This window comes from Carettochelys insculpta, chromosome 2 (genome assembly GCF_033958435.1).
Source record: "Carettochelys insculpta isolate YL-2023 chromosome 2, ASM3395843v1, whole genome shotgun sequence".
Lineage (NCBI taxonomy): Eukaryota > Metazoa > Chordata > Testudines > Carettochelyidae > Carettochelys > Carettochelys insculpta.
This window is the reverse complement of record NC_134138.1, coordinates 36,419,835-36,442,412: the sequence shown is the minus strand read 5'-3', so window position 1 is coordinate 36,442,412 and position 22,578 is coordinate 36,419,835. Positions and strand designations below refer to the sequence as shown.

The 22,578-nt window shown below is 43.8% G+C and overlaps 1 protein-coding gene across 2 annotated transcripts in view; it reads right to left on the bottom strand.

Moving 5' to 3' along the window:
- Window positions 1–22,578, bottom strand: part of NUDCD1 (NudC domain containing 1) — a 180,356-nt gene that overhangs the window by 66,014 nt on the left and 91,764 nt on the right. For both annotated transcript variants that reach the window (XM_074986748.1, XM_074986749.1), the window contains exon 7: window positions 14,686–14,830. In XM_074986748.1, the coding sequence (XP_074842849.1) occupies window positions 14,686–14,830 (145 nt within the window). The remainder of the gene's footprint in view (window positions 1–14,685; window positions 14,831–22,578) is intronic.

Sequence of the window (22,578 nt, the reverse complement as noted above, 5' to 3'; positions counted from 1 at the left end):
ATGGACGTGTTGAGAGTCTCTGGGTTAGACTAAAAGGGGTAAAAACAAGGGTGATGTCCTGCTAGGAATCTACTACATGCCACCTACGCAGGTGGAAGAAGTGGATGAGGCCTTTTTTTAAACAACTAACGAAGTCATGCAGGGCCCCAGATTGGGTGGTGATGGGGGACTTCAACTATCCAGTGTGGCAAGGCTGGCCAGGCTCCTGGGTTTCAGGCCTCTATTTAGTCCACCCTCCCACAGCCTGGACATCGTTGCCCTTCTTGAGGCACGGGAAGGGGGGAGATGATGGTCTGGTGGGGAACCCAGGCCCCACCCACTTGTTCTGGGTTCTGGCCCAGGGACCCTGTGTGGCCACTGGTGGTGGGAGAGGGCTCCACTCATTATGAACACCACAGCTCTTCCCTGGGCCACTTCCCCAGACAATTCCTTCCCCCCCCCTCGTACCTCCTCCAGGTAGTAGCAGGGGTAGTAGCAGCAGCAGCAGCCTGTTCCCCCTCCTGGTTTGGCTCCTCCTGTGTGTTCAGCCTGCTTGTTCTTACTCCAAATCTCAGGCCTCCTGGGCAGGGGCTTTAGCCCCTTGTGGCTGAGAACTCCTCTCCTTCTTTTGGTGCCTCTGGAAAACTTGCTTTGCTTTGCTCCGCTCCTCTCCTCCAGCTCTCTCCTCCCCTCTCTTTCCCCTGCCTACTGGGCAAAGGTTCTTTTAAAAGCAGGCTTCAGTGGGACCAGCTGGCCCCAACTGACCTAGGGCAGCTTCCTCCCCAGCTGCTCACGCTCTGCTCGTTTTCCTGCCCTGCCTTTCCCCCTTGTTCTTACCCCCTTCTCAGTCTTACATTGTCACACCAGATATATGCTGGGAAACTAATACAGAGGGGCAGAGACTATCCAGTAAATTCTTGCATAGCACTGGAGACAAGTTTTTATTCTGAAAGGTTGAAAAAGCTACCAGGGGAAAGCTATTCTAGATTTGATTTTAACAAATAGGGAGGAATTGGTAGAGAACTTGAAAGTGGAAGGCAGCCTGGGGGAAAGTGATCATGAAATCATAGAGTTCATAATTCTTAGGAAGGGTAGAAGGCAAAAAAGCAAAACAGAAATAATGGATTTCAGGAGGGCAGATTCTGGTAAACTCAGAGAGCTGGTAGGTAAGGTCCCATGGGAAGCAAAACTGAGGGGAAAAACAGCTGAGGAGAGTTTGCAGTTTTTCAAAGGGACATTATTAAGGGCCCAAAAGCAAACTATTCCCCTGTGTAGGAAAGATAGAAAATATGGCAAAAGATCACCTTCGCTTAACCAAATCTTGCATGATCTCAAAATAAAAAAGGTATCATACGAAAAATGGCAACAAGAACAAATTACAAAGGATGAACATAGACAAACAACACAAGAATGCAGGAGCAAGATTAGAAAGGCTAAGGCACAAAATGAGCTCAACCTAGCTATAGGCATAAATGGAAACAAGAAGGCTTTTTATAAATACATTAGAAACAAGAGGAAGACCAGGGAGCCGGTAGGACCATTGTTCAGTAAGGAGGGAGAAACAGTAACAGGGAACTGGGAAATGGCAGATATGCTTAATGACTTCTTTGTTTCAGTCTTCACTGAGAAGTCTGATGAAGGAATGCCTAACATAGTGAATACTAGTGGGAAATGGGTAGGGTTAAAAGATAAAATAAAAAAAGGACAAGTTAAAAATCACTTAGAAAAATTAGATGTCTGCAAGTTACCAGTGCCTGATGAAATGCATCCTAGAATGCTCAAGGAGCTGACAGAGGAGGTATCTGAGCCTTTATCTATCATCTTTGGAAAATCATGGGAGACAAGAGAGATTCTGGAAGACTGGAAAAGGGAAAATATAGTGCCCATCTATAAAAAGGGGAATTAGAATAAACCAGGAAACTACAGGCCAGTCAGCTTAACTTCAGTGCCAGGAAAGATAATGGAGCAGGTAATTAAAGAAATCATCTGCAAGCACTTGGAAGGTGGTAAAGTTATAAGGAACAGCCAGCATGGATTTGTAAAGAACAAATCATGTCAAACCAATCTGATAGCTTTCTTTGATAGGATAATGAGACTTGTGGATAGGGGAGAGGCAGTAGATGTGGTATACCTAGACTTTAGTAAAGCATTTGATATTGCCTTGCATAGTCTTATAAAAAAAACTAGGCAAATACAATTTAGATGAGGCTACTATAAAGTGGGTGCATAACTGGCTGGATAACCGAACTCAGTAGTTCTTAGTGGTTCTCAATCCTGCTGGAAAAGTATAACAAGTCGGGTTCCGCAGGGGTCTGTTTTAGGACTGGTTCTGTTCAATATCTTCATCAACAATTTAGATATTGGTATAGAAAGTATGCTTATTATGTTTGCAGATGACACCACGCTTGAGGGGTTGCAACTGTTTTGGAGGATAGGGTCATAATTCAAAATGACCCGGATAAATTGGAGAAATAGTCTGAGGTAAACAGGATGAAGTTTAATAAGGACAAATGCAAAGTCCTCCACTTGGGAAGGAACAATCAGTTTCACACATACAGAATGGGAAGAGACTGTCTAGGAATGACTACCAGCAGAAAGGGATCTAAGGGTTATAGTGGACCACAAGTTAAATATGAGTCAACAGTGTGATGCTGTTGCAAAAAAAGCAAACATGATTCTGGGATGCATTAACAGATGTGTTGTGAACAAGACACAGGAAGTCATTCTTCCGCTCTATTCTGCGCTGGTTAGGCCTCATCTGGACTATTGTGTACAGTTCTGGGCACCACAGTTTAGGCAAGACGTGGAGAAATTAGAAAGGGTCCAGAAAAGAGCAACAAGAACGATTAAAGGTCTAGAGAATGTTACCTATGAAGAAAGGCTGAAAGAATTGGGCTTGTTTAGTTTGGAAAAGAGAAGATTGAGGGGGGACATGATAGTGGTTTAACAGGTTAGACAGATGTCTATCAGGGATGGTTTAGACAGTACTTGGTCCCACCATGAGGGCAGGGGGCTGGACTCGATGGCCTCTCGAGGTCCCTTCCAGTCCTAGTATTCTGTGATTCTATGATGAGGTGATTCCCTGTCTAGCAGCTGCTGTTTATTTTCCAAATGAAAACCTCCTTTCAGCACTTCTAGAAATCACTTAAAATTGACATAAGATTTATAGCTCTCTTACACTACTGATAATGGAAAAGGATACATATTTGGTCTTTGGCTGATATTTCTTAAGGCAGAAAGAGAGAGTCTACAGAAACTAAGACTCTATATTGGGCAGGGAAAGATGGAACGAAATAGTGAGAGAGGCATCAGACACCAATGGGTGCTGAGCCTGTGGTTGTTGATGATGAAGAGAGAATCAAAATTAAGAGAGCAGTATGGAGTGGGTATGTGCTGTGTGAGATGTACTTGGCAAAGCAGATGAAGTAATTTTAAAAAGTGCATGGTTAATACAGACTTCACAATATACTAACATTTTTCTCTCACCTTCTACCTACTAAGTTATAAAGTACTTAACCGAGAACGGAAAGCAACAGCTGTGCACTGAAAGGGGATTTATTGCTGTTGATAAACTACAGTAATTTTCCAAATCTATTTTCTAGGAATCCTTGGCCAAAAGTATTAGATTAAAATCATAGTTAGTCACATGACAAACATTTAAAAAATATGCAGATGGAATAAACAGTGCACAGTGTGACTTTTTTTTTCAGGTGGAGGCAGGGGGATGGATATTTGTTATGAGGAAAGATTTGTTAGGAAAGCTGAGCTTCTTAGTGGAGAAGCCACTTAGGTAAAACTCATGAAGGAAAGCCTTTAAAATTACGAGGTGTGAGCTATGGGTATGTGTGTTTTTAAAGCTTGACCAAAGAGAATTTGTTTGCACTTTGTATTTATTCACTCCTTCTTGCAATTTGCTTATAGACTGAATTTTTGAACCTGAACAGAAAAGCAGTTTATGCTAGACATTTCAATCTTGCTGTGCTTAGCAGCCCTCACCAAGGAAGGAAATAGTCCAAAACACAAATTAACAGACCGAGCATTTTCAGATCTCTTCAGTTTCACATGACTAAGAAGTTTTTCTGTTCAAGTTTTTTGATGATTAATATGTTTTTGGAAGCCATATGCAGCAGGCCTGTAGCTATGCCTCTAGTTTCCTGCCTGGGACTGTCAGCCTCTTTAAGCGCGGCCCGAGGCACAGATGATAGAGTTGTGCCTCTGGAGGAAGGGTGCTTAATGGCGTTGGCTGGCCGGCACCATGGAAGACTTACTCTGTCGAAAGAATAGGCCCCGAGCACCTACATGGCAGTTTTGACAATGTTATTATACCTGATCAGGGAGAGGCATACCGCTGCCGGCTGAAGTGCTGGGTTTTGCGGACTAAATCAACAGAGCACTTTCATTATGCAGACGCTCTGTGAGTTTTGCTGACAAAAGGCTTCTTCTGTTGACAAAGGGTGTCAATGTAGACCTAGCTTAAATAAATGTGTTTGTACGTGAATGCCATCAACAGGATTATTCAAATTGAGAGACAATAGACAAATTTTGCTCAACCAGAATTTACTGATCTGCTTTTTCAATGGATGGGTGAGGTTCTGTGCTCTGGAATGTGCAGGAGGTCAAACTAGATGATCGTGATAGTCCCTTCCGGCCTTGAAGTCTACAGACTGTTCAAAAGGTAGAAGGATATTAATTATTAGAAATAGAAAAGCCCGACCAAAGTCATCTAGCTAAGGCGTAGCCCACAGTATTTACAAGTCATTAGGGGTCAGCTCCAGGCCCTCTAAAATGGCAGAGTTGAGGTCTACAGAGACAGAGTGTTTGTGATACAGCTTGTATGTTGTGTGGCACAGAGACTGGAATGGTGTATGTGTAGCACAGACTAGGTGTATGGGAGTTTGACTCTGTGCTGGTTCTGTGGGATAAGATTCTGAGAGATGCCATGCACTGTCTCTTTAAGACAGGGAAAACTGTCCTGCTGTGCTGTCTCCCCAACTCATCTGCTCTGCAGAGATTGGATATACTGAGAGAAGAGCGTGTGCGAATGAGTGAGAGACTGTGTGAGAGAGCTAGAGAAATCTTAGAACAATGTAGTGCCCAGTGCACTCATCTCACAGTTACTCATCATGCTTCAGACTGAAGCAGCTCTTTTGTGTGTCCACCTCACTCTGTCCCCTGGCTCTTTAGAGATGGTGTATAGGGACAGAGGAACAGCCTGATTTAAGAACCATGCCCCCCACTCTTCCTCCTCCATCATCTTCATAGCTAGTAAGGAGTCTTGGGTGCAGCTTAGCTACAAGAGAGAACAAAGTGGGGGAGCAGCAGCTAAGCACATGCTGCTGGCACACTCTGTTGGATAGAAATCATGGGCAGGCCAGATCTGGCCCACAGGCTATATTTGGCTAGCCCTGATCTTGCTAATCCCACACAGCATGGCCCCCTACTGCTTACATTTTCCAGTCATCTGCCTACACTGATGTTAAACGTCCCAAGCAAGACAACTTCTACCACTTTTCTTGGGAAGCTTTTTATAGTGGAATAGATCTCACTGTCCACAAGCTTTCTTGCTAGTCAACTTAAGTTTTGCATTGCTTTATTTGATTGGTTTTTGCTAACCACAATCCTCAGCTGCTCCTCCCCATCCTTTTGTCTATATCCTTCAAACACTTGTAGGATGAGCGAGGTAAGCAAGAGGTGGGTAACACATGAAACCCTAACTTGGCCATTTGAATGAAGCACAAGCCCTACAAGCAGCTCCCCATCACCTCCACCAACAAGGTAGCAGGGCCATGCTTGAGCAGGAGCTGGTGCTGAGGCATGTGGAGCCGAACTTGGTTATCTGGCATATTTAAACATCTGGCAACGTTTCAGTCCTGGGGCTGCCAGATATGAGAGAGTTTACTATAAAACAAGTTTCTATCTGCAACTTTCTTCTAGCCCAACTTCCACTTGAAAGCAGAGCTGCAACGGGTTCTCTAGTTATTTTAAAAATCTGACAACTGCAATGGCATTTTGCCATTACTTTGGCATTGATACTTTGTGGTTAAGCATTATTTGAACACAAACTAGTTTTAAAATAAAATACTAAACTTCAAACTGTAGCTAAAGAAAGCCAGTTTGTGCCCTTTTATTTTAAAATTAACTAGCATTTACGTTTCTCAATGGCCAAATCCATTGCTTCTAAATACATATTTTTAACTCCAAGTGCATAATTTAAAATTACCTGCAAAGACACACAAATATTGAATCATATCACCTAATAACTACATAATTTGACTGCAAAATTAAATAATGATTTTAATAAAATACCCCCTGGTTACTTTACATCACCTACTAAGTTACCAGCAGTCACATAAACAGAAGATGATGGCAATTAGCAGAATTAAGCATTATAAAATGTGTTTATAGCTATAAATGTTCAAGAAAATGTTTTAGCTTGTGTTTAAGAGATTTAATAAATAAGGATGGATTACTTAGCAAATTTAAGCTACAGCTTAAATACTAGACACCCACACCCTCCAAACTACTACAGAGAAAGTTTTTTTTTTTAGAAGTATTCTCAAAATTGCATCACAAGTTGCTAATTATGCCCTAAAGTCCAAAAGACCAATACTTTTCTCTTTAAACCCATCTAGAGGAAAAAGAAGATAAAACAAGTCATCCAAAATGGCAATACATCATGATCCACAGGAGTTACACTTCCCAGATTTTATATCAGATACCACTTTTTAATTAAGCCCAAGAGGCAGTTAAAATGACAAGTTTTGTTGTTGTTGTTGGCTTATTTGTTTTAAACAGGACTTTTGGTATGATATAAAAAGGGGAAGTTCATATAAATGTTATCAAACATCTTGTTTTCTTTTTAAATGTCTTTTATACGCAGCTAATATTAAACTATGTACAACTTTGCCAGAAAGAAAAATGTAGAGCATACTCTAATTTATTAAAACCAAGAATTTAAATCATATTGGTTGGAATTTCACACACTATTTTGATGTGTTCATGGGCCAGAATAATACAGTAAAAGCTTGGTTATCTGGCATTTGAATAAATGGCACATTTGTTTAACTGGCATGACTGACCAGGGCTGGCTGCCCTGGGGCCGATGGCCCACTGCCCCCAAATAATTAGCATATTTTATTACCTGGCATCACGAATTCCTTGGGGATGCTGGATATTAAAGCATGTGCTGCACTTGATGCAACATCGATACAGCTGAGTTACAGATAGGATGAATTTGGCCCTGGCTTTCTAGATACTGTAACTATTAAATTATGGTCATGTAAACGTATCTAAGTAGTATGCATTTCTCATCCATCTGTAACAGCACTGCAATACATAAAGATTATTATGGGTAGGGATGGTTGTGCTGTCTATCAAGGTTGCATAGCACTTCCCATTAAAAAAAAAATTAGTGGTTTATAGCTTTGCCAAACTTTAAACACTTAGGTTGAAATTATCCATGCTGTTGTGTACTTCGGGCTGATTTCTCTGGAAATTTTTGTGAAAATAATGGTTCGGCTCTTTCAAAGAATGAGGCTAGGGGAAAAAATATGTGGCTTTACACGTTACAAAAATCTGGTGACGACTTCTTGGGAATGCAATTTAAAATCTGTGCACTCATGTTAATGGCATCCAATTTACAAAGGTGGCTTCACAAAATGGTATTTTGGCTCTCTATGCCCTAATTTTGGTGCGCATATGGCAAATGAATACCCTTGCTCACACATCAGGTGTAAAGAATGGGCTTTCTATAGAGTACACTTCTATGTTTTTGGCTAAATAGCTGCAGATTAAATTCGTCATTTATTTTAGTAGTTTATAAATTTGTTTTACTAGTGTCTCTCCCAGGTGGACACTAGCTTGGAACAACTAGTAGGTGTACTACAGAACATGATATATGAGGCCTGAAATAAAGTAATGGTCAAGACTTGCTGATATAAAGCAAAGCTAGCAAAAATTAGGTTGTGAGTGGAAGGATATACCTACTTCCAAGTTCAAATAAACTGTAAAGAATGGGGTTGGCATTACACATTTCTAAGTGTCACTAGACACAGAACACTTAGGCAAACACATTCAAGAAGGGTGATACTAACATCTCAATACAATGTGATGGTGAAAACACACTCACTGAAGATGCGATGAGAACATACTTACGCCCAGTGCCCCCCATCCTTTTTTTTTTTTTTTTTAAAAGAACCCCCAACCTCTCCGCTCCAGCCAATCCCATGGCAAGTACTGGCACAAAAAAACCTCCACTGCTTATCCCTTCTCTTAAAGATAAGTTTGCAAATGATAAGATGATGAATGCAGATATTTTGATAGAACCAACATGCACAATGTAAACAGTAGTAAAAAAAAAAACAAACATGTCAGAGGGACAACATGTAAAGAGAAGTTACTCACCTGTGTAGTAACGATGGTTCTTCGAGATGTGTCCCCGTGGGTGCTCCACAATAGGTGTCGGGCTCGCCCCGGCGCCGCAGCTCGGAAATTCTTCAGCAGTCTCCGTCGGGTCGTGCATGCGCTGATGCGCGGCGGCTCTTTGCGCGCTTACGGTCACGTGCGCGATCCAGTCCCCGCCAGTTCCTGATCAACCGCTCCGGACGTCTCTGAAAAACACACAAACAAAGCTCCGAAGTGGGGAGGAACGGGTGGGTAGTGAAGCACCCACAGGGACACATCTCGAAGAACCATCGTTACTACACAAGTGAGTAACTTCTCTTTCTTCTTCGAGTGGCCCCCGTGGGTGCTCCACAGTAGGTGACTACCCAGCAGTAACCCCCCCCCACCACCGAAAAAGGAGGTGGGTACCCGATTTATGCGCAGCTTGCCCGTGAAAGGACTGCTGTCGACACGCGTGTATCCTCATCAAGCATCCTGTGCATGGCGTAGTGCTTGGCGAAGGTGTCATAGGAAGACCACGTCGCCGCTCTGCAGATATCTCCCAGCGCAATTCCTTTGAAGAAGGCCATTGACGCCGCCATCGCCCTAGTCGAGTGGGCCCTTGGCAGAACTGGCAGAGGAGTCTTGCGAAGCTCGAAACACAGTCTTATGCATGACACGATGTGATTTGAAATCCTCTGTGAAGATAGCACTTCCCCTTTTGACCTGGATGCAATGGACACCAGGAGTCTGTCCGTTTTCCGGAAAAGTTTAGTTCTATCGATGTAGAAGGCCAGTGCCCTTCTTACGTCCAGTAAGTGCAACCGTGCCTCTTCGCTCGAGTTGTGAGGCTTAGGATAGAATGAGGGCAACGCTATTGGTTCGTTAATATGAAAATCTGAAGAGACCTTTGGAAGGAAGGCTGGGTGCAAACGTAAGACCACCGCCTTTTTTGAGAATATCGTGCAGGGTGGTGTGGACATTATGGCCGCGAGATCGCTCACTCTGCGAGCTGACGTGATTGCCAGGAGGAAAGTCGTTTTAATGGTAAGTAGTCGAAGGGGGACCGTAGCCAAAGGTTCAAAGGGCGGTCCCGAGAGGGTGTGTAAAACTAAGTCTAAACTCCATGACGGCAGTATTGGTTTCCGAGGGGGTTACAGATTTACCAACCCCTTTAGGAAACGCAAGACCACAGGATGGGCAAATATGGTTGATCCATCCTCTTCATGTTGAAACGCTGATATAGCCGCCAGATGAATCTTTATAGAGGATAGAGAGTCCCTTTTGTTTGAGTTGTAGCAGATAGTCCAGAATCATAGGTACGGTGGCGTCCCAGGGTGTCAGCTGCCTGGACGAGCACCAATCGGAAAAACGCAACCATTTGTGTTGATAAGTCTTTCTGGTGGAAGTCCTCCGACTACATTCAAGGACTTGTTGTACTCCCTCTGAGCATGTAGTCTCTAGGGCGCCGAGCCATGGATTAACCATGCTTGTAGCCAGAGTCTTTGCGGGTGCAGTATTGACCCCCGAGCCTGTGTGAGAATGTCCGGTACTGTTGGTAGGGGAAACGGCCGATGCTGTGCCACACGTAGAAGCAGTGGGAACCATTGTTGCCGGTCCCAGGTTGGGACTATGAGTATTATGCGTGCTCCCTCCCTTTTGGCCTTCTCCAAGACCTTGTGTATGAGTGTCGTGGGAGGGAACGCATAAAGTAGAGGGCCCTTCCATGGGATCATGAAGGCATCCCCCAAAGACCCTGTCCCATGCCCGCTCTGGAGCAGTATCAGGGACATTTCTTGTTGTCGTGAGTGGCGAACAAGTCGATTTGGGGAAAACCCCATCTGTGGAACACTTGGTGAAGCAGGTCTGAACAGATCTGCCACTTGTGTGTGGGCGCAAAGCGTCTGCTGAGCTGGTCCGCCTTGACGTTGTGGACACCCGGTAAGTATGAAGCCTTTATGGTTATATTGTTGGCAATGCACCAGTTCCACAGTTGGACCGCCTCCGCACAGAGTGTATGAGACCTGGCTCCCCCATGCCGGTTTACATAAAACATGGTGGTGGTGTTGTCGGTATTTACGCCGAGTATTTTTCCGTGCAGATAATTCTGAAAATGCCTGCACGCATTGAACACTGCTCTGAGCTCTAATATGTTTATGTGCAGTGTCTTCTCTGCGGGGGACCATAAACCTTGAGTGGTTTTGTTGTCCATGTGTGCCCCCCATCCCATATGGGAGGCATCTGTTGTAATGAACACAGTAATTTGTGGTTGGCGGAAGGGCACCCCTGTTAGTAGATTCTTGGGGTCTACCCACCATGTTAGTGACCTTCGTGCCTTTGTTGTAAGTGACACCATCTTGTGAACGGTATGGATTGATGGTTTGTATACGGTTGCCAACCAATGCTGCAATCCTCGCATGCGCAGCCTGGCATTTTGCACCACAAACGTGGTGGTCGCCATATGCCCCAGTAGCTGTAAGCACGTTAAGACTGAGACAGTGGGGCTCTATGTTATTAGCTGCATGAAAGACTCTATATTTTGCGTGGGGTCGGTCTTTGACTTTGAGAAGTTGATGATGAGGCCCAGTGACGTAAATGTGTTTGTGGTGATGTGTATCATCCGTAATACTTCTGCCTGGGAAGCTCCCTTTAGCAGGCAATCGTCCAGGTACGGGAAGGTGAAAACGCCCTGTCTGTGTAGGTATGCTGACACAACCGCTAAGGTCTTGGTGAAGACTCCGGGCGCTGAAGAGAGGCCGAATGGAAGGACTCTGTACTGAAAATGATCTGTGCCGACAATAAACCGGAGGAAGCGCCTGTGTGCTGGATGAATTGCAATATGAAAATACGCATCCTGTAAGTCGAGGGCTGCAAACCAATCTCCGTCGTCTAGTGCTGTAATTATTGAAGCCATCGTAGTCATCTTGAAGTGCTGTTTGCATAGATATTGGTTGAGTGCCCGTAGATCCAAAATGGGCCTCCACCCTCCTGTCTTCTTCTCTGTCAGGAAGTACCTGGAGTAGAAACCTTTGCCTTGAAATTGCTCCAGTACTCTCTCCACTGCCCCTATGAATAGGAGGTGGTCCACATCCCGCCTTAATTCCAGTAGTTGAGAGGGGTCTCTGAGAAAGGGTGCAGTGGGAGGATTTGGTGGAGGTAATGATTGGAAGGGGATCGTGTATCCCGTGTTTACAATCTCCAATACCCACTTGTCCGAAGTGATGCTTTTCCATTGTGGGTAGAACGGCTTGAGTCGGTGATGGAACATGTACTGAGATTGGCACTGACATATGGTCTTGGTTTCGTGACCCTCAACATACCCGTCAAACCTGCTGTCTTGTATTTTGCCCTGAGGAGGCGTTGCCTTGTTGAGGTCCACATCTAGGGCCCTTGTAATGTGGTTGTTGATGACGTCCCTGATCATACCCCTGTTGAAAATGGGTACGTTGCAGCTGGTAATCATAATGGCGTTGCTGAGGATAAAACTTTTTCCTTCTGTATGGTGGGGTGTATATCCCCAAAGTGTCACTCTGGAGTCTTTGCTCACGTGTAAGACTGAGTCGGTTGATTCGGCAAATAGTTTTATTTTGTCAAAGGGAAGGTCTGTGATTTTCACTTGTAGCTCCTTGTGAATGCCGGAAGTGTGAAGCCATGACTCCCTCCACATTACAACCGCAGTGGCTACGGCGCGGGCCGCTGTGTCTGCCACATCCAATGCAATCTGGACGCCCGCTCGAGAAGCCGCACAGCCTTCTTGTACAATGGCCTTAAGGATCGGCCTCTCATCCTCCGGGAGGAAGTCCATGAGGGTGGTAAGTTTGGAGTAGTTGTCGAAATTGTGGTTAGACAAATGAGCAGCATAGTTAGTCATGGGGAGCAACAGGGTAGATGAGGAGTAGGCTTTCCTACCCAGGAGATCCAGCTTCTTTATATCCTTGTCCAGTCCCCCAGATTTATACTGGGACGATTTGGACCTATGTTGAGAAGATTCGACCACTAGCGAATTTGGCTGTGGATGACTAAACAAAAATTCCATACCTTTAGCAGGAACGAAAGTACTTTTTGTCAGCCCTTTTGTTGGTAGGAGGAGCGGAGGCTGGAGTTTGCCATATATTAGTGGCTGCCTCCATGATTGCATCGTACAATGGTATAGCTATTTTAGAAGAGGACGGGGGCCTGAGATTTTTAAGGAGCTTGTGGTGCTTCTCCTGCACTTCCGCCACCTGAATGTCTTGAGATTGAGCTACCCTTTTGAACAGCTCCTGGAACTGTTTCAGGTCATCTGGGGGAGAAATGTCCCCAGGAACCACCGCTTCATCTGGCGAGAATGAGGAGGCATCACTGTGGTATCTCTCCTCCAATTCCTCAGGATCCTGGCTGTGTTGATATGATTGTCCTTTTGAAGCTTCGAGGTGGGGTTCAAAATCTTTCGATCCAGCCTCTGATTGGGAAACTTGCGGTGTTCCCCCAGGTGGAGGCTGTGCACTGTGGTGTTGAGGAGGAGTTGACGGAGATCCATGGTGAGATGCTGACCTCCTATGCTGACGCTCTGTATAATGGTGGCGGTCATAGCAACAGGGACAGGGGCCCGGTGATGGGGACCTGGACCATGACCCAAAGACGTATGGGTGATGCAGAGAATGCCGTGACCGTCGAGATGACACCGACGTATGGGGGGAGCCTCTGTGAGAATACTCATAGGGGTCTCTGCTAGATGATGGAGAGAAGTGTGCAGCTCCATGAGATGGACTCTGAAGAAAAGGAGATGGACGTCTGTGGCAGGCTGAAGGTGCTGCTGCTTGCTGAATCTCCGGTGGGGATCGCGGTGATAAAGGCAGCGCAATTACCTCAGGGGAGGGGCTGCGGTGCCTGGTCTTTCTTTTAGCTTTTGCTCTTTCAGGTGGTCTTATCAGTGCCGGTGGGCTCGGTACCGTAGCAGGGGCCGTGCTAGTTTCCACTGCTCCCGGTGCCATCGTTGCCAGTGCCGTCGTTTCCAGTGCCGCTGGGAGTGCTTCACTCAGCGCCCGTCTGTCCAGTGCCTGCACGGCTCTCGGCGCTGTCTCCTTAGTAACTGTAGGCCCTTGGGCAGGTACACGCACCGCGGCTTTACCAGCAGAAGAAGCCAGTGTGCGCGGGCCCTTCGTTTCACTCGTCCCGCTCCCAGAGGTAACGGGCAGGGATCGAGCAGGAGAAGCTCTTCTCTTCTTCTGCACAGAGGAGGTCAAAGAGGCAGCCTTCCTCTTGTGCAATCCCGAAGAGCCCTCCGTATGCGGCATCTCTGATGAGGCAGGTTGAAGTGCTTTGTTGAAGAGCAGCATTTTCAGCCTCATTTCTCTATCTTTCCTAGCCCTATTCGTCAACTTGGAACAATGGGAGCACTTCTGGGGAACGTGTGTCTCCCCGAGGTACCGGATACATCTGCTATGGCCATCCGAAGCAGGCATGGCCTCCCGGCAAGATTCACACTTCTTAAAGCCGGGGGATGACATTGTTAAAGTTTAACTCTGTGAGTCCTTAGGTGCTAACAGCACACTTAACAGTCTATTTGTTAAACAATAGCAACCGTTGGCCTTTGGAGGCTTGACGAAAACTAGTGGGCCCGCCTGCAGGCGGCCGCTGCAGTCCTTAAAACAGTCTTTACTTTTAAAACGAACTGTAACAAGGTAAACTAAACTATAATAACTATATAACTGCTAACTATTAATATTATAACTATTAACACGAGAAAAAAAATAGGATTTATCTGTCTCGGGTGTTGGAGCCGGAGAGGATTCCGTCTGCAGCCGTTGGCGGTTGAGAAGGAACTGGCGGGGACCGGATCGCGCACGTGACCATAAGCGCCCGAAGAGCTGACGCGCATCGGCGCATGCGCGACCCGACGGAGACTGCTGAAGAATTTCCGAGCTGCGGCGCCAGGGCGAGCCCGACACCTACTGTGGAGCACCCACAGGGACCACTCGAAGAAGAACTTGTCACTATCTGCATATAAAAGAGTCATAGAGGGTATGTCTTTGTCCAGTGAGGGTGTGAAGGATGGAAAGCCCCACCATTCAGTGAACTCATCCATTATTGTGGGCATACATGTGTCAGTGCTCCTGTAAATTCTGTGCAATACTAGGGTTGCGCTTTGTCAACAGTAAACCAGGCCAAGCGCCTTGGCTAATGAAAGAATGGATAGGCAGTTTGATCAAAGTTTGCTGTGTCCACTATCTCCACAGTGCCTGCGTGACTACATAATGTCACTGAAGTGAGAGACTGGTTCCTCAAGAAGGTACAACTTCAGCACATCTACAAGGACTCTGAAATGTTATTTTAATTTCATACCATTTCCTCAGAGGTAAGATGCATCAGACGTTCAGTTACCGCAGAATACTGGGAAGAGTCCATGATGAATTCTCCTCGTGTGTCATCCACTATCAGTTCTGGCCATATGGGTCCTTCATCTTTTTTAATTAGAGAAATTTCCAAACTAAAGGACAAATATAGAGTTGGAACGTAAGAATGTGTGTACCATTAAAGATAGCATCATTTCTATCAATACCTCCAAATGTAGATATTATGGGGAGTGACCAATTAATAATCCAAAAATATTAATTTTTGCCATTCACATAATTTGCAATAAAAAATTACTTTGGTGCAACTATGAAAGGAAGGATATCCATCAGAAAGTCAAAGTAAAAACAAAGGCAGATGACATCTAAAAGTTATCATAAATTCCGAGGCCAGAAGGGACCACTGTGATCATCTAGTCAGATCTCCTGAATAACGTCTTTAAAATAATTCCCAGACCATATATTTTATGAAAAAAATTCCAAATTTGGTTTTAAAAAAATGTCAGTGAAGGAGAATAGACCAAGACCCTTAGTAAGTTGTCCCAATGGTTAATTACTTTCAATGTTGAAAAGGTAGGTCTTATTTCCCATCAGAATTTGACCATCTTCAATGTGCAAGCATTGGACTGTGTGATACCTTTCTCTGATAAACTGGTGAACTCATTACTATATATTTGTTCTCTGACTGCAATCAAATCACCTTTTTCTTCCTTGGTCAGTTAAATAAATTGAACTTCTGGAGTCTACCACCAGAAGGCACATGTAATCTTTCTCATAGCTCTTCTCTGAATCTTCTCCAATTATCAACATCCTTTTCTGAATTCTAGACACCAGAACCATACCCAATATTCTCAAGTGGTCAATATTAATATAAATACACATACATAATTGTCCCTTTGTTCCCACTTGAGAAACCCTCTTCATGGATTCCCGGATCACACCTGCCCTTTTAGCCATGGTTGCACTAAGAGCTAACAATCAGCTGATTCTCTAGCACTACCCCCAAATCTTTTAGTGAGTTGTTTCTTCCTAACAGAGTCCCCTACCCTGTTTGTATGGCCTGTGTTCTTTGATCCTACATGGATAAATTTCTTTTTAGCCATATTTAAAAGCATATTTATTTTATGTTATCAAAACACTTAACAAGTGATTATTTTTTTTCCTTCCATGTCACTGATAAAAATGTTAAATACTTGGAACTTTATGCCCTCTCTGTCTTCTCTTTCCTAGGCTCAACAACCCCAGTTCTTCCTATCTTCTCTCAGAGATTATGTTTTCAAGACCTTTAATCATGTTTTGTTACTCTTCTCTGGAGCTTCTCCAATTTGTCCACATCTTTCCTGAAATGTGTTGCCCAGAACTGGACACAGTGCTCCAGGCAAAGGCTTAATCAGTACAGAATAAAACGGGAAAAATTACTTCTTGTTTCTTGCTTACAGGACTCCTGCTAATGCATCTTAGAATGTATTTGCTTTTTCTGCAACAGTACTACACCATTGACTCATATTTAGGTTGGGTTCCATTATGACCCCTTAAATCTCTTTCCACAATATTCTTTCCTAGGCAGTTATTTCCCATTTAGGAGGCGTGTAATGGACTGTTTCTTCTTAAGTGGAGTACTTCGCATTTGTTCTTACTGATTTTCATCCTATTAACCTCATACTATTTTTCTCCAGTTTGTTCATATCATTTTGCATTTGTATCCCAAGGGTGTGCAAAGCAGGGGGTGGGCCTCTTTGGTGGGGGGGGGGGCAAAATCAGCTGCTGGGTCTCAGACTCATCCATGTCACTAAAAAAAGTTAAAACATGTTACTGTTTTAAAGCTATTAGTGCTGTTTATGATCGCTCTTGTTTATTCACTTAATTTAATACGCAAGCTGGTCAGGATGTGGGCTGGGAACTGGACAGCATTTAAAGAAACTATTATAAATTAACTTGCAATGTGTAAGAAATTATTTAGAAACATTTATCAGTCTAGTAACATGAACAGTGATTTAAGTTTAATATACTGAAATGCACAATTTACTGTTTGTCAAGTACACTTCTTCTAATTCACTGAAAGCCTGAGAAAGATTCATGCAATATAACCCACATAATAATTAGCTAAGTGCCACTGAGTAATTTTTACTATAGCATTAAATACCAAATTAATCTCTGAAATGTCACATTTTAGTATAAATGAATTCAATGTGTAATGCCTAGCCACACCATTATTTTTCCCTCTCATTTGTATGAGAATTGCATCTTCAATAAAGCCAAATATATTTGTTAAAACAAAAAAGCAGTCTAGTAGCACTTTAAAGACTAACAAAATAATTTATTAGATGAGCTTTCATGGGACAGACCCACTTCTTCAGACCATAGCCATATCAGAACAGACTCAATATTTAAGGCACAGAGAACCAAAAACAGGAATCGAGGTGGACAAATCAGAAAAAAAAAGATTATCAAGGTGAGCAAATCAGAGAGTAGGGGGCAGAGTCCCCTACTATAGAGTCCCAGAAAATTCCCATCCCAGTTCAAACCACATATTAATGTGTTGAATTTAAATATAAGAGAGAGTTCAGCAGACTCTCTTTCAAGTGTTGTGAAAATTCCTCTTCAGTAACACGCAGACTCTTAAGTCATTAACAGAATGGCCCACTCCATTAAAATTCCAGCTAATAGGTTTGTGGATCAGGAGTGTTTTTATGTCTGTTTTATGCCACACAACAGATACATTTCCTGGACACTACAGCACAAATCAAGGATGGCCTGATCGGTACCACACTGTACCGGAAACCCACTGACCGCTATACTTACCTACACGCTTCCAGCTTCCATCCTGAACACATAACTAGATCCATTGCTCACGGTCAAGCCCCTAGGTACAATCGCATATGCTCTTGTCCTACTGACAGAGACCAAAAACTACAAGATCTTTACCAAATATTCATAAACCTGAATTACTCACCAGGAGAAATAAAAAAACAAATCAACAGGGCCAGACGAATACCCAGAGATCAGCTACTCCAAGATAGGCGTAAAAAAGCCAAGAACAAAACACCACTGATCATCACCTACAGCCCTCAACTCAAACCACTGCAATGAATTATTAAAGACCTACAACCTATCCTTAATCAGGATGCCACACTCCAGAAGGCTCGAGGTGACAGGGCTGTTCTCTCCTACAGACAACCTCTCAACTTATGAGGATTCTCACCAACAGCCACAGTCTATACCGCAGGAACACCACTCCTGGAACTTTTCCTTGCAACAAAGCCCACTGCCAGCTTTGTCCACGTATCTTTTCTGGAGATACCATCACTGGTCCTAACCAGGTTATTCACAGAATCACAAGCACATTCTCATGTTCCTCAGTTAACATCATATATGCCATAATGTGCCAACAATGCCCACATACTTTGTATATTGGACAGACTTCAAACTCTCTTAGACAAAGAATAAACGGGCACAAAACAGACATAAAAACACTTCTGATCCACAAACCTTTTAGCTGGCATTTTAATAGAGTGGGACGTTCTGTTAATGACTTAACAGTTTGCGTGTTACTGAAGAGGAATTTTCACAACACTTGAAAGAGAGGCTGCTGAACTCTCTTTTATATTCAAGTTCAACACATTAACACGTAGTTTGAACCGGGATGGGAATATTCTGGGACATTACAGGGGCTCATTTGCATACTTGGCTTAATCTAATTCTTGACTCCTGCCACCCCTTTCTGTCCCTCTACTCTCTGATTTGCTCACCTTGATATTTTTTTTTCTGGATTTGTCTACCTTGATTCCTGTTTCTGGTTCTCTGTGCCTTAAATATTGAGTCTGTTCTGGTATGACTATGGTCTGAAGAAGTGGGTCTGTCCCACGAAAGCTCACCTAATAAATCATTTTTTTAGTCTTTAAAGCGCTACTGGACTGCTTTTTTTTTTTGATAGTATATAGACGAGCACGGCTTTCTCTCTGTTAATATCTGTTAAACAATATTAAGTATAAAAGCAACTGGAGTAGAAGAACCACTAAGAAATAAAAAAAATACTTTTGTTGAAAGAGGTGTCAAAAGTTAAAAGAAAAGTGGTTTTGCAAAATTCTCTCTCACTGAACACCAACCTATTATATACAGTAATCACAAGCAAGATTACTTGGAAGAATGCCCACTCAAGATTATATACAGCTCTGTTATGAGAAGCTGGTCAACTACTTAGCAGTGAACTACATTAATAATACATGAAGTATCACTAAATAAATTACAGGATGCTCTAGATTGTCCAGGGTTTTTGGCAATTACATGTCTACAAAAAAGCAATACCTACTAGGTTTTTAATTTTATGAATATATTTTTATTAACATTGAATAGTAATTTCTACTTCTGTGCACTTTATGTTGTTTACAACCAGTAAGTAAAGTTTTTTGCATCAATTTTGGTGTTTGGCCACTAGGTAATTTTCATGGACAAATTTCTGTACTGAACAGTAAAGGGATTACATGCTATGGGAGAAAAAAATGCATTCATGCCTGTCATTCAATAACTTCTCATTCATCATTATGTTCTTCACTACCTCCTTTTCTGCAGAAGTCAAGTCATCTTAACAAAATCAATAGGCAGCAGATTTGAAGGCTGCTGTGAAGGCCAAGGCTATAAAATAGTTAGAGAAAGAACTGCATACATTCATGAAGGATAGGCCTATCAAAGGTTATTAGCCAGGGTGAGCAGGTACCGTGTCCTTAGCCTGTGATTGCCATGTGCTGTAAATGGCTGATAGGGGACTGATCACTTCATTACCTGTTCTGTCAGTTGCTTCTGGGGCACGTTGCATTGGCCACCGGGAGAAGACAGGATATTGGGCTAGACAGACCTTCATCTGACCCATTATGGACATGTACTCTTAATTCTTTTAAATATCTTTTTGAAGGGGCTGAGGTACTGGTAACACAGAAGTCATCATTTTAAGAGCCTTACATATTTTTAGTACAGCCTTGAAAATTAAATATATATCTAATTTGTCTTTTATTCTTTCTGGTTATAAAGGATGGACAGTTGGGCTATCATCAGATTGGTTTCACATGATTTGTTCTTTCAAATCCATGCTGGCTGTTCCCTATCAGTTTACCACCTTTCAAGTGTTTGCAGATGATTTCCTTAATTACTTGTTCCATTATCTTTCCTGACACAGAAGTTAAACCGACCCGTCTGTAGTTTCCTGAGTTGTTCTTATTCCCCTTTTTATAGACGGGCACAACATTTGCCCTTTTCCAGTCTTCTGGAATCTCTCCTGTTTCCCATGATTCTCCAAAGATGATAGCTAATGGCTCAGATACCTCCTCTATCAGCTTCTTGAGTATTGTAGGATGCACTTCATCAGGCACTGGTGACTTGCAGACATCTAACTTTCCTAAGTGATTTTTAACTTGTTCTTTTTTTATTTGATCTTCTAAACCTACCCCTTTCCCACCAGCATTCACTGTGCTAGGCATTTCTTCTTCAGACTTCTCAGCGAAGACCAAAACAAAAAAATCATTAATCATCTCTGCCATTTCCAAGTTTCCTGTTACCATTTCTCCCTCCTCACTGAGCAATGGGCCTACCCTACCCTTGGTTTTCCTCTTGCTTTTAACTTATGTATAAAAAGTCTTCTTGTTTCCCTTTATGCCCGTAGCTAATCTGAGTTGATTTTGTGCCTTTGCCTTTCTAATCTTGCCCCTGAATTCCTGGGTTGTTTGCCTATATTCATCCTTTGTAATTCGTCCTAGTTTCCATTTTTTATATGATTCCTTTTTCATTTTGAGATCACGCAAGATCTCCTGGTTAAGCCAAGGCGGTCTTTTGCCATATTTTCTATCTTTCCTACAGAGGGGAATAGCTTGCTTTTGGGCCCTTAATAATGTCCCTCTGGAAAACTGCCAACTCTCCTCCGTTGTTTTTCCCCTCAGCCTTGCTTCCCATGGGACCCTACCTACCGGCTCTCTTGACTTTACCAAAATCCACCTTCCTGAAACACATTCTCTATTTTGCTGTTCTCTCTTCTACTCTTCCTTAAAATTGTGAACTCTATGATTTCATGATAACTTTCCCCCAAGCTGCCTTCCACTTTCAGATTCTAAATCAGTTCCTCCCTATTTGTTCAAATCAAATCTAGGACAGCTTCCCCCCAATAGGTTTTTCAACCTCCTGAACTATAAAGTTGTCTCCATTGCAGTCCAAGAACTTATTGGATAGTCTGTGTATCGCTCTGTTAGTTTCCCAACATACATCTGGATAGTTAAGTCCCCCATTACTACCAAATCCTGCGCCCTGGGTAATATATTGTTAGTTGTTTTAAAAAAAGTCTCATCCACCTCTTCCCATCCACCTCTTCCCATCTGAGTAGGTGGCCTGTAGTAGACTCCTAGCAGGACATCACCTGTGTTTTGTACCCCTTTTAGCTTAATCCAGAGGCTCTCAACACATCCATTTCCTATGTCCCTCTCCACCTCAGTCCAAGTGTATACATTTTTAATATACACAGCAACACCTCCTCCCTTTTTTCCTGTTGATCCTTCCTGAACAAGCTGTACCCTTCCATACCCACATTCCAATCGTGTATTATCCCACCAAGTTTCTGTGATGCCAACAATGTTATAGACGTATTTATTTATTAGCACTTCCAGTTCTTCCTGCATATTACCCATACTTCTTGCATTTGTACATAGGCATCTAAGATATTGATTTGATCTTGCCTCCCAGTTTTGCCCTGACCCTCCTTTTTCTCTGCCATTATAGGCTGTGCTCCCTCCCATTTCCAACCCATCTTCCAGGTCTCCATCTTCTCTACTTACCTGTGTGGGCTTTGCTCCCTTGTCCCCATCGAACCTAGTTTAAAGCCCTCCTCACTAGGTTAGCCAGTCTGTGTCCAAATAGAGTCTTCCCTCTCCTCGAAAGGTGAACGCCATCTCTGCCTAGCAGTCCTTGCTGGAATAGCATCCCGTGGTCGAGGAAACCAAAGCCCTCCTGGCGATACCATTTACACAGCCAGGCAATCACTTCCAGGATGCACCTGTTTCTGCCTGGGCCCCCATCTTTGACAGGAAGGACGGAAGAGAATACCATCTGCACCCCAAACTCCTTCACCCATACTCCCAGAGCCCTGTAGTCACTCTCGATCTGCTCAGTGTCACGCCTCGCAGTATCGTTAGTGACCACATGGATGAGTAGCATGGGGTAGTATTCAGAGAGCCAGATAATCCTCGACAACACCTCCATAACGGCTCAGATACGGGCCCCCGGCAGGCAGCATACCTCCCGAGATGAAATGTCAGGGTGACAGATGGGCACTTCTGTCCCCCTCAGAAGAGAATCGCCAACCACCATTACTCTACGTTTCCTCCTCACAGTGGTGGCAGCTGACCTCCCAGCCTTGCGCATATGAGGCTTCTCTTCTGCTGTACGGGGTGATTCCTTGTCTCCTGTATCAAGTACGGCATAACGGTTTCCTAGTACCATGGTGGGAGGGTTGGGAGCAGGGGTGGAGCACTGCCTGCTGCCAGAAGTAACCAGCTGCCAGTGTCCACCCTGAACCATCTCCTCCTCCACCAGTGGTGAGTCAGCAGTCCTGTGTACTGGGACAGCTACCTCAGCTGTCTCCACACGAGTACTGCCCAGGAATTGTTCATGAATCTGGATACTCCTCAACCTAGCCACCTCCTTCTGCAGCTGTCCCACCTGCTGCCTGAGAGATTCCACCAGCAGGCACCTTTCACACTGGACACTCGCCCCAGCCTGGATATCTGTAAGTGGGAACTGCAAGCCATAGTCCTTGCAAAAGCACACCAGGATATGGGTAGAGGCATCCATGGTCAGGCAGTCTGTCTGGCTACAGGCACAGGCAGAGGAGACAGAAGCAGTGCTGGCA